Source organism: Zerene cesonia, chromosome 25 (assembly GCF_012273895.1).
Source record: "Zerene cesonia ecotype Mississippi chromosome 25, Zerene_cesonia_1.1, whole genome shotgun sequence".
Classification (NCBI taxonomy): domain Eukaryota; kingdom Metazoa; phylum Arthropoda; class Insecta; order Lepidoptera; family Pieridae; genus Zerene; species Zerene cesonia.
The window spans coordinates 5,125,597-5,139,296 of NC_052126.1; the positions used below are offsets into that span (position 1 = coordinate 5,125,597).

General features: G+C 32.1%; 1 protein-coding gene across 1 annotated transcript in view; it reads left to right on the plus strand.

The window, feature by feature from the left end:
• Positions 1–13,700, plus strand: part of LOC119836811 (Down syndrome cell adhesion molecule-like protein Dscam2) — a 67,089-nt gene that overhangs the window by 15,624 nt on the left and 37,765 nt on the right. Inside the window, exons 3-5 of the mRNA XM_038362283.1 lie at positions 1,959–2,010; positions 3,646–3,668; positions 10,024–10,072. Coding sequence (XP_038218211.1) covers positions 1,959–2,010; positions 3,646–3,668; positions 10,024–10,072 — 124 coding nt within the window. The remainder of the gene's footprint in view (positions 1–1,958; positions 2,011–3,645; positions 3,669–10,023; positions 10,073–13,700) is intronic.

The following is a 13,700-nucleotide window of genomic DNA, read 5'->3' on the forward strand; positions in this document are numbered from 1 at the left end:
GTGAAATAGCATTCTGCTGTGTTTCGTTCGGTGAGTGGGGGAGCCGGAGGCCCATATCCTTTTCCTTCCCTTTCCCAGCCCTTTCCTCTATTCCTCTCGCCAATCCTTTCTTAATCCCTTCCCAATTTAAAGTCGGCGATCCATTTGTAGAGGCGTAATGTCTGTAATCGACTTTACGCCTCTATAAATGTTCATGGGCGGTGGTAGCGCTTACCATCAGGCGTCCCACCAGCTCCATTGCCGGCTGTGACATAAAAAAAAAGTTGAAATAAGAATCATATAAGTACATCGTTTAATCGATATTTCCAAAAAGCAAGGGATGACTGAATTCGACTCTTTTGTTTTCTTTGCTGTTGTTAATCTAACTCCGTGGGTTTTCAACCGATTGGTGTACTTCTGTTTCTGTTTGAAAGGAAATTGTGTTCTATGTTAGGATTTGGTACTACCAGGGATGATGGTGACCTTTCTATGAAACAATTATCTAATCTTTGTGATTTACTAAGTTTTTGTTATAGTGAATTTTCTATATTTGATTGTATGTTCTTTTTCATAATTGATACGTAATATGGGAAATTATTAATTTACAATTGGCAATGTTTGTTACTAGACGATCTACTGGCGTTTGCCCGCTCTAAATAAAAGAATAAGGTGTTTGTTTTTATATTAAATAGACAGACGTTTTAACATATTCCCATCTGATGGAAAGCAGTGTAGAAGGGATTCCACGGCGGGCCATGGAAAGTAATTTTCATATCTGCCATTTCTTATCAGAAATAACTAAAACAGTTCGAAAATTATCCGATTATATTATCACAATGTTTTATATGGCAACTGTAGACAAGGAACCTGACAGAATCCAGACAATATTGTAACCTCTATTGTTACCAATAGTGTATCCTCCATTGCTTATTTTACTACGAAAAGTGAATCTACTAAGAAGCCTAGGTGCAGGCAGCGGCGGAAATAGTGTGAACAAAGTTTTGAGAACCACGGAGAACATGTAAGCTTCCACGTCTAAACATAAATGTTAAACTCCACTCATTAACAGTTTCTCTTCAAGAGAATGACTCAAATTAAAAAAACTAAAAGAATGACTCTTTAAATTGAGATAATTAAAAGACGACTGTTTATCATAATGATCTTCCATTCGAAAACGTTTACCAAACGCAAATACACCGAATATTTCCAGAATATTCCATCTCGGAATGTCAGATTCAGGTAGGTATGAGAGACAAAAATATGGACGGCATTTTCGTCTGTCCAACTCATGCATTTTAATTAGTGCATCTAGTAACAGCCCGCATCTGTATCCGAGCTATTTTTTCACGAATAGTATTATGCAATCGAGGGTTTTTTGAAACAAACCAACATTGAGGTTCGTCATACGCGAACGGTGGCTTAGAAAATGTTTGTATTTCATTTGTTTGTTTTACGCTTTAATGTACTTGATAAGACAATGCATAAAAAACAATATGTTAAAATAATAATATAGCACAATGGGCAGCCTTATTACGGTGCAGTAATAATAAATCGCGCCTGCAACTTAAAAAAAAAACATTTAATTTCTAAATACGAGTTAAATATAAGGATAGTCAATGCGAAAGAAAATTACATGTTCTTTTTATTTTTTTGAGCTATTATAATAATTAATCTATGAGTAAAACTATCAGGTATAGATCCGATCGACTGCATTTGTCGGTTGATGCTCGGGCAAGCGGCTAGTCTTATATAATAAGCTAGCTTTTCACCCCAGCTTCGCTTGTGGAACATATATAGCCTATGTCACTCAGTGAAGTTGCAGCTTTCTAATGGTGAAAGAATTTATGAAATCGGTACAGTGGTTTTTGCGTGAAAACGTAACAAACATACAAAATATAAAAGTTTCCTCTTTATAATATTAGTGCAGATAAACTGTATTCTTCATATTTCGAATACTAAAATTCCATATTTATTTTCAGATGCTCTAGCGAATTCGGCAGGAATTGAAATGCATGACAATGCGCCTAAAACGTAAGTTGAAATACAACCTATATTTCTATTAGCATAAGGTTCAGTTTGGGATTTCAGTCGTATGTTTCACCTAGTTTGGTTTTATAAAAGGATTTAAAATATAGGAATAAAGATTTATATTAAAGGCGTAATTTAAATGATGAGATAAGCTACGTTTTTACTTTATTATGATTATAATCAATAAAAATTTCAACACAATTGTAATCCCTACTAATATTATAAATGCGAAAGTAACTCTGTCTGTCTGTCTGTCTGTTACGCTTTCACGCCTAAACCACTGAACCGATTTTTACAAAATTTGATATGAAGATAGAAATGAACTTGGGAAAGAACATAGGATACTTTTTATCGCGAAAAAAGGGTAGAAAGGGTTGAAAGAGGGGATGAAAGTTTGTATGAAAGTTCGTTATTGTCAAACCGATTTTGATGAAACTTGGTATAAAGATGGAGATGAACGTGGGAAAGAACAAACCACACTTTTTGATGCGAAGAAAATACTCCTTACCGTGTCGCGCGATATAAGCGAATTCTACGCGGGCGAAGCCGCGGGCGAAAAGCTAGTTAATAATAAAATAGCACGATTTCAGTGTTCAAAAATTAAATAAAATGGAAGAAATCTATGTCAATATCTTTCTTATTATTGCCATATTTAAGAATTATTCATTACATTCTTCATAACCTAAACCGTTGAACCGATTTGGATAAAATCAGTATAAGTAGTAGTAGTAATTCTATCCCGGGAATCAAACGGGAACAGATACAATTAAGGAAGATTCCCAAGACTTTCTATCTTTTCCTAAAGGAAATTTATGAGACATGTTAAATTTCACACCATCAATAATCATTTCAAAAAACAATGCAAAAGATCTTGTATATTATGAAAAATATTACTGACGCATGGTACACTCGTTAACAAACATCCTACAATCAATTATATGACGCCTCTAAAACATACAGCATGACTATAAGCTCTATATCCATACCTGTAAGGGTAATTCTCGTTTGCACTATTTCTGATGTATAATGAGGAACAGTGGAGGCCATGTGAACTGGTGTTCATTATTATGATGGATTTTATAATTAAAATAGAGAGAATAGGCCTATATCACGCATTGTTATTGTTATATCATTATTTTAGTATTAATTAATTGAGATTTTAAACAGCTGTTTTTTATGTTTAAATTTGTTGGTACGGTAATGTTTCGGCTCAGTTCAAGGTATTTAAGTTAGATTATTATTTAAGCTTTAATTCAACTTGTTAATATTTGTAAAAATCGGTAAATACGGTAAAACAGATGACCGGGGTTCGAATCCCATCCGGCGATTTAATTCTATACATGTAAATATAAAAAGAAGTCTAATAATTTATAGATAAAAACACTAAGAATAATAAAAACACATTAACCATGTATCTCTAAAAAAAGGATTATATCAACGGGCGTAGGCAGATTTTTGTTTAGGGGAGGAGGGGGGGGGGGGAGAGGAGGTGTATGAAAGTAAAGAAATAAAAAGATAGAAACGATTCGAGAGGGGAGGGAGTGTTTTTAAGCATCTCCTGGTTACTATAAAATTTATTACTACTAAAGTAATATATAAAAATGTTGCATTCATTAATTCTTTCCTCTCTTATTACAGGTACAGAAGTTGCTGTAAGGAAGGTAAGATAAGATTTTAATAAAAACTAGCTTTTGCTCGCGGCTTCGTACGCGTTAAATTCGAAGTAGTTTATTGGATGTTATAATACATATAATTCTTCTAATTAAATCACTCTATCTATTGAAAAAACACATCACAATCCGTTGTGTAATTTTAAAGCGGGAAGGACGCGGGAAGTGACTTTTCTTTATACTATATAGGCAAGAAATTAACGAATCAAAAATAAATTATAAAACAGTACTAAATTCAGAGATGAACAAACATTATTTTTCGCAATGTGATTATTAAAATATAAACACGATATGATTTTAATGAAAAAACGAAAAAGAATTTCCGCTAGACTCCGTGAATAATAAAATTGAAAGGCAAATCTTTGATAACTTTGATTGCGTAAATTGAACCTTTCTCCCTCGTCTTATATTTAACGAATTTTTATTAAATTCCAGAACGTTCTGACGGTTCTCAAACTTGAAAATTGCGCGTTTTTAACAGTATTTGAGGGCTTGTTTGCAAACGCCTTTTTGCTTCTTGGGATAAAAGGGATTTTTGAATTTGAAACAAGTTAAACATTTTTTTATCATCTTTATAAAAAACGTATAGGTAATGATAGAATAGATAAGAAATAAATTGTCTCATCTGTACTTATATAGAGTAAACACATGGAAATTATTTAATACTTGCGCTAATTAGAATAATTAGATAAGTGTACAAAGTTTGTTTAAACAAATGTAATCATTTATTCGGTGGGTCTAAATGAAGTCAAAAGAAAAGAAAGGGGTCGCTTAAATACAAGAAATATACAGGTAAATAAACGTTTTAAAGCCCTTAGCCCTTTTAAATGCACTTTTTATTACTATAAACAAGCTATTTATCGTCAAATAAATACGATAAACAGATAATACAACAGCACAAACACACAACACAAAGAATATCATAGAATGTGCGATTTTTTCAGTAACGAGTGATTTCGACAAACTAATTACGTATTATAATATAACAATTATTAATTATTGCTGTATTCTAAGAGCATAAGTAATTATAGAATGTGATATAAAACGAAATACGCTAATTGCCACCGAGAAGCGACATTTCACACAATCAAACAATACCAAAATGATATAAAGCATATAATGCGACAACAGCCACGCACGCCACAGCCCTGAACCTCTCATAGAACCAATAATAATATTATCAATTGAATTTCAATCTTATTGTTCTAATGCATTCAGCGAATATATCCGTAGCTGTGGCAAATGTCGGCGTATAGCCAGCATAGCAGCGATAACAATGTTCCGGTTATTATGATTTGCATAACATTAATTTCAGCTTATATAAAGTAGTTTATTTTACATTCCCAGCAATAATTGTATACTAATACGCAGCTGGAGGGTTGTTTTTAACGCACTTATTAGCTTCACCTGTATGTTTGTATGTTAGCGATTATTTTTCACTTTAAACGCATTATTAAATTGATACTTTGTACACTTATCAAAGATTGGTGACAATACAAGAATTTTATGAGTTCATTTTAGCCCATTAAGGACATTATTAATCTCGCCAGGCCCTTTAACTTTAACCACTTTAAGCGTAAGGGAGCATAAGTAAAAGATCGATGATGGTACTAAGGTAATTGCAAGGGTGAGGAAAAGGATACGGGGCCCAAGAAGGCAACCCGTACTGGAGGCAATCATATATTGTTGGGTTATGCGCTAATCTCAGTAACTATTCGTTCGAATTAAGAAATTGTTTTTGTGTTATATAATATATCAAGGCTGTTTTTTATCATTAAAAATGGCAATAAATATATATAAATAAATAATAAAAAAATATATCGAAGTAGCGTATTTGCTAGTATATCATTTATATAATGGACAAAATAAAATCGTGTAAGTTGTACTCCATATAACACAAGAATCGCTAAATACAATTAAATGTGTTTTAATTTGGAAGCAATGTAAAAAAACCATAAAAAAGCCGGGCGAAGTTGAGGTGAGCAATTACTATTTATATAAAGGCCCTAATTAATTTGTCTTAAGATATATTATCCCACTAATACTCCGCCATATTTCATTTTAAACAACCAATCAAACATCAGCCAAAATAATCCTGCACAGTTTCAAAACTAAACATATTTAGGTTTGAGGTCAATAATAGAAACGGGTATTCAGGGAGCAGATACGGACTTAAACGATAAATTTCGGGCTCAGAGTGTCTGCTGTGGCAGCTTGTAATCCCTATCTAATGTCGAGGAATTTAATTATTTTAAGTGATAGTGGTTTTATAATTTCATAGAGGTGTGCTTTATGTTTTATGATAATTGCTCTCCGCCCACGGCATTGCCGGCGCAGTCAAAGAAAGCAACACATTATGTTTAATAGATTTTTCCTTATTTGTGATATTTGCTGTAAAATATTTAATTTTTATTTCATTTATTTTTAATATTTACACTTAAATACTAACCGCCTTCCAACCGAATAAGCATTGAAATAAAAAAGGAATCATCAAAAGCATTTCACCCAGTCTAAAGTTATTTCTAAATGCAAGCAATTTGAAAAAATTGCTTTTTTCGAGAATCATTAAAATTGGTTCACCCAGTCGAAAGTTCTCATATTATGTAAAAGAGAAACATTCCATTTGAGAACGTCCTCCTTTTTTGAAGTCGGTTGAACAGCATAGTTTCGGCCTTTCAGCACATACTGGCAATAAATCGAAATGAAACTATGATTTCACAGCGCCATAGCATTCAATACATATAGCTGAATCTTCATGAATGTAATACATGGCATGTGAAGTCAATTCAAACACAAAGTGGATAGGATATAAAGAGTGTAGTATAAGTTATAAGCTGTTGCGATTATATTTGCATTATATTGATATTTAATTTAGTACGTGTGTATGAATACACGATATCGTTAGACTGATGTACGAATTCAAGGCGCAAAACTCAAAACTCATAACCCTCAATGTTTTAACTCAAAGCTTAACTCATCTAAATGATAATTACAAATATGTAATATACTGGTAACTTGAAAATAATAGTGACTGGATTTTGCGTTAACAAAGAGCAAATGAACAATATTTATTTTAATTACATAGTTAATAACACATAATCTATTAATTTTTTTTAAGATGTAAATACCTAATAATCTAGGTAGTTCCATTCATTACATGATTGAGTATACTTCAATTATCTTGTAAACTACTTACTTACGAATAGTACATGCGTATGCGTTTATGAGGATGCAGAATAAGAAGGCATATACTAAAATATAAAGACAATGCTAATTTCATCGACGTTGCTAATCTTGGTAGCACTAAGAACGTAGAGTTGCTACGCCAATAGCTACGACGTAGACGTGCTCTACGATCTGCTCTACGATCCTCTAAATAACAAAGAAGTCAGAATCAAAGGAATCCTCTAATAAAGAAGCATCGATACCGGTTCCATTGATCGAAAGTACGGAAAAAATCTCCTCTATTGTCACAATAAATAGTAAGAATAATTACTTTTTTATGTGGGCAACTGAGCTGGTGGTTCCCTTGATGGTAAACGATCACCACCGCCCATGAACATTCGCAGAGGCTCAGACCTCTGAGAATGCGCTGCCCGCTTTTAAGGGATAAGGGATCAGGAAAGGATTGATGACTGGAAAGAAGGAATGGACTGGGAAGGGCTAGGGGAAGGAAATAGGACTTTTATTTTGAACCGACTGCCAACAAAGATGGAGGTTCTCAAGCTCAAGCAATAAAGCTTGTTACTTGTGCATTGCACCATACAGTATACATAATTCATGTTCTACGATCTAATGTATTAGACTCGCTAAATATTTATGATACACTCACAATCTACTAATGATTTCGTTTCTGAGTAATTGGGGCGAAACATACGTAATGCCTGTGGCGTAATTAGCGTTTGCTGTTTGTTTTATTTATCGCTTCTTTGTAAATTAGCTTCATAAAGTATGTGTGCGAAAGTCAGTGACACAAGTAGTGAATATTACATTATAATATACTAGCTTCTGCTCGCGGCTTTGCCGACATTGAATTAGAAAAAAGATTTAGTGACAGTATATTCTTTTTTTATTCCAAGGGAGCATTTAATCGGGATAAAAGTATCCTATCACCCAAAGTAGCTCATACCCTATCTGTACACCAAATTTCATCAAAATCCGTTAAGTAGTATCAGCGTTATTGATAGGCAAACATCCAAACAAACAAACTTGCACATTTATAATATTAGTGGGATACAATGAAATACATATATTTGATTCGAAAATATAAATACATATTAGATTTTATATTGAATCGAGATTATATCGAAGCATTGTTGTTTTTAAAATAGTTTAGAAAAGTGAGTTTACGCTCTTCTCGAGCTTATTAAAGTTTTGTAGGTATAGCAATAATAATTAATTGCGTAAAACCTTCACAGCTTCCGTGGTAATCCTTTGCAACTTCAGTGGTAAGAGCATTTTTCTATAACCGTCGGACAGTTTTTAAGTCACTACTACGGAAAAAAATAAACGAATTATCAATTATTTTGTAAAATTCTACATTATATAGTAATTAACGGCATTTTAAAGAAAAAAAATCATAATAAGAGACGTGGTCAAAGTCATACTATATTTTCCCATTCACCACGCTCTCTGTAAAGTCTTCGACGTCAGAATTAATATTTTCCCTATATTAATATCCCTATTTATAATTTACTAGTTTTTGCTCGCGGTTTCGCACGCGTTAAATTTAATAGATATTGTTATACTTGAAACCTTCCTCTTGAATCACTCCATCTATAAAAACTCATCAAAATCCGTTGTCTTTTTATTTAAGCTTACATAGATTTGGACGGACAGAGAAAATTATGTTTTATACTATGTAGTGAAGAAAAATTTAACGTGAATTTAAGTAAGATGCTTACTAACAATTAAAAACCTAATATTACCTATACAAAAAACCCTCTGGTTTCGTTATAAACATTGAAAACAAAACACAACAAAACATAAAAATATATCACAAAATTTTCTTATTTCTCCTTCAATAAAACCCATTTCAATCAGCCCTAAAGCCAAATGCATGTCAAAATAAATAATAATGGTATCTACGCAACTATCCCAAAAACATTTCGCATGTTAATACAACTTTTTGTCAGGGTTGCGTGAACGGGAGATGTATGAAACCTGTTCCAAACGTGACAGCTAGTTTTCTTCCTAACGGAATAAGAGAGAAGTTTGTATAGGCTTAGTTCATATGGATATATATTTCTATTTAAATAAATCTGTTAGTAATATGATCTATATTCATCATCAGTCCATACATATTCCCATGGGATAAAGGCCTCCTATAAGGGCTGAGTCCATGATCCACGCTGGCTACTTGGGGGTTTGCAGGTGTTAACCAACTTAAAAATGAGGAGGATATCAATTTGATTCTATATTTTTTGTATGTGTTACCTAATATATTTTAACTTTTTTATTTAAAGCTGGTGTCTCCCATATAGTCCAATTGCAATTCGATCTACTATTGACATTCAAAAGGCGTTTTAGGTGAAAAAGTCAAAAGAAAAAGAAAAGTCGATTAAAAAGATTCATTCATAAAATGTAATTATTCCAATCTACAGATGTATATGAGTAAAAATTTGAATACGTCACAGGCATAAAGGCAATCTTTTCATTTTATCTCCGCATTAGCATATCAAAGAGTAACCGAGTCTCAGTCATTTTGAAAGTCAGTATTGAATTTATGATTACTTAGATGAAAATTGTTGCAGAGGTTTTCATTGTTTTTTTTTTCGCATATTACAGTAGACGCTCGTCCCGGCTCCGCCCGGATATCAAGATTCCCGTTTTATCCCGAGGGAGCATTTAATCGGGATAAAAAGTATCACCAGTATAGCTGTAGTACCTATAGCTATATACCAAATTTCATCAAAATCCGTTCAGTTGTTTCAACGTGATTGACGGACAATCATCCAAACAAACAAACTTTCATATTTATAATATTACTGTGAAGTTTGCAGCACTCGGGGATCACGAACACATGTATAATGTTGTTTAACAGTTCCTGCGATTAGCGAATCAAAACAAACACATGAGCTTTAGCCTTTCTAATAATAAATGCAAAAAAGTGTTTGTTTGTCCTTCTTTCGCGTCAACATGTATTTTACATAAGTTAGTGCTTATTGAGTGTTGTCTGATTCAATGTCTTTTTTATCTGTCATAATGACAAGTCAGAAATAATAATCTCAATTTTATAAAACTCAGTTCATATGTCAAGAACAGCTAAACGGATTTTCATGATTCTGCCTTGTTAAAAGTATCTACGCTTGAATTTAGATAATAACTTTTAAAAATTTCTTTACAGGTATCGTGCAGCACGTGTTACCAACATTAAAACAGCATAGTACTTACAGGTGAGTCTATTTTAGTACTGTATTGAAAACCAAAACTTGCCTCTATCTAGTAATATTTCTCCAATAACCTATGACAAGTACCACAGACTATAAATTGAATTAAACGAGGCAAATGCATCTAGATATCGTGTCACAGGCTAAGTGCAAGCCACTCAATAACGTAGATGATTTTACAGTAGGGGCAAGAAGTAATAAATTGTACTACTGTTGTTATTTTGCTATGCTAGGTACATTGATATAAATACGGGTGCCATAATTACATTCTTACTGGTCAATATACACAAAAGACATTCAACCCTATTCCTATAAGTTATGGTCGGATTTTAAAAGCACCAAAACTCCATCTTGGATAGACTTTCCGTCTTACATTATTTTTCTGACTCAATTCAATTCAATTCAATATACGTTATTTAACCCATATAAATGAATAATAAACGTGGTTTTTAAGAACTAGAAAACACTTGGATTTTTTGAATCATCTTTATTATCATATAAATAAAAATATATAATATATATATTTTTTAATATGTATTTAGCTCTCTTTATATTTATCACGCATGTATCTGTTATGAAATTTCCGTTTTGTACGACGCCTACTCTCTTACTTCGCAGCTTTTCGTTTTCTTTCTGGTTGTCTGGTAGAAATCGCTCAATAGCGATAAGACCGCCTTCTGTATCTCAACTTCTTGTGCTGTATTTTTTTGATAATTTCTTAGTGTACAATAAAGAATTTTATTGTTATTATTTCACATGCTGTATAGAATATACGTAAATAATATTAAATCCTTTAATCCACCCACAATTCTCTAGATTCTAAGCGTCTATACTTATGACCCCACGACGCGCCTGCTAGTTTGCCCTCCATCCAAAAATGTCACCCGAACTGGCCGAGCTCTTAGAACTTCGAATGTATCTAGACAAAAGCCATACAAAAACTACGAGTCTCAGAGGTTAGGTTAATGTTCCCTTTGCAATAAAGCTGAGTGCTCCCGTGGTTTACCGAGACCCTCCTCGTTCGCGTGCGTGAAATTTTTTAGAAAGCTTTCACCAACGTGCGTATGCATTATGTAGGTGTGCTAAAATATTTTATAACTCGCGGAATTATTTCGTACTACAGTTGCTCGTTGTATATAAATAAGCCTGTTGGTAGTAGGAAATTTTTAGGTTATATTTTAACATGATCAGATATTCAATTTTATGCTAGTGAGAAAGTATGGATCCATCTTTATATTAAAGCGCTTTTCGTAACATAAAATGCGATATAAATACATAGTAAATATATTCAACCGATTTCAAATAAAGGACTAGTCTTTTTGGGTTTGTTATATATATATATATATATATATATATATATATATATATATATATATATATATATATATATATATATATATATATATATATATATATATATATATATATATATATATATATAGAACTTTCGACTGGATGAATCGATATTGATGATTTTTTATTTGAAAGCTCCCGTCTAATTTCATTTAAATTTGGTCTAGTTCCGAAAATTTTAAGGCAGTTCAGTGTTTTATAAAAGTAATTACTTTAAAATAATGTCTGCGAAGCCCTTTGATGTCTATGTCGATTGAAGAATATCATAAGATTTTTCTTATAATTTTATCCTAGTTTCAGAAGAGGCATGAAATATTTAAGAAATAATCTAAACAATTCCATTTTTTGTCTAATTCTTATGCAATATCCCAAACTGTTTAAATCAAAATGTATATATTAATCGACGTTAATTCTCTGAGCATTCTGTTTTATATTCCATGTTTAATTATATTTACAACCGTTGACAATTATATTTCAGTATTCAGTTATTCAGAATCCTCATAAATTTAAATTTATATAAATAAGATAATTCGAAATAACGTAATTTCATTACAAATAAGTCAAAAGGAACACATTAAACAGTTTATATTCTTAAAGCTAAAAGCTGCTATTGATGCCCTTAACAAATCCTTTATCATATTCATATCTAATTTCAATTACCACAAAATAAATCTAAAGACCACACTTATCTTACTAATGAAAAATACCCTCATATTTCGCATAAAATCGAGTACAAAAGTTCCTCTGAAAATACGGTTTTCATACGTATAATGGACACAGAGTTTCGTTTTTATAATGACATTCATTCATTACTCGTGTTTTTAAATGTGCTCGCATTTTAAAGGATTCCACATTTCAAGGATGTTTTCATATTTGTATGTCGTAACTTGAAAGGAACATACTGTATATTGGTTGTCGTGTTTTATGAAAGAACACCCTGTATATAAGTGTATTTCGAGCTCAAAGAAAGCGTAAAGAATTGCTTCTCATAGCTTGCTAATTTGTGTGTGCTTTTCAAAATTATATCAGCTTTGAGTAAGAATACATTTTTGGTAATTAAGATAGTATCGTTGATTTAAAATCAGTCAATTTTATATTTCTAATCATGTGACCTTTTCAACAACTATGTGTAAAATACACACAAACAAACTACACATTATTTAAGTACAGGGTTGTCTAAAAAGACGGGGTCTACTGCCATTACCGATACCTTTAATACATTTTTCCTACTAATCATTACTTGTGACATTACCTCAATAAAACATCATTCAATTTACAAATCTACGAAATTTTATAAACGCAAATAATATGTTATATATACACATGCCAATAAGGTTTATAATACTAAGTAAAAACTCACAAGTATGCAATCAGTATTGTACCGGAGACTAGAAATCCAATTTTCACAAAGCAATAATATTGAAAATTAAATCGACAACTGATGTGATGACGTCACACATACCACATAGCCTTTCAGATATATTATTGAAGTCACGTACTACATGAAGTATTCGACGGAATTTCTGTTTATAACCTACTTCTACGTAATAATCGTATTGAGTTTATTCCTTTAAATTTATCGTATATTTCAACCACTTTCAGGCCTAAATTCTAACACTTCAAATGATCCCTTTCAATTTATCATAAGCAGAATAATAAAACTTCATAAGAAAACGTCCACTGCTCATTGATTTACTGTTAACTTAGAACTTTAGTGCTAGCTAAAGGACTTTACAACTGCAATGTATCACATCATGGCGACTCCATGAATACTTTTATTATACTCTTAAAAGTTGAATATCGCTTAGTCTATGTGGCGTTTTTCTTAAAAGAAGAAGTTTTCTAAGCTAGATTTCCGCTCGTGGCTTCGCCCGCGTCGTTAACATACTTGCATTATTGACTTTCCCCGAGATTTCCGAGCTAAAACCTATATTATGTCCTTTCTCAGGTCTCAAGTTATCTTGGTACCAAATTTCGTTAAAATCGGTTTGCAGTAGAAATGAGAAGATTGATATACATGGAGTTACATTCGCACTTATAAGATTAGAAAGAAAGAGCAAAATCTTTTATTCCATCTTAAACAAACACACACATTAAAAAATACACCGACAATAATGAATACAACAACAAAATAATAATGAAATTCCAGTATATTTAAAAATAAGTAAATAATTATAAGGAGTGTTGGAAACACGTCATGTATGCGCATATACTTAGTCTGGCCATAAATACTGTTACACTTAATTATAAAAAAATATTACATTTGAATTTCGAATCTGTC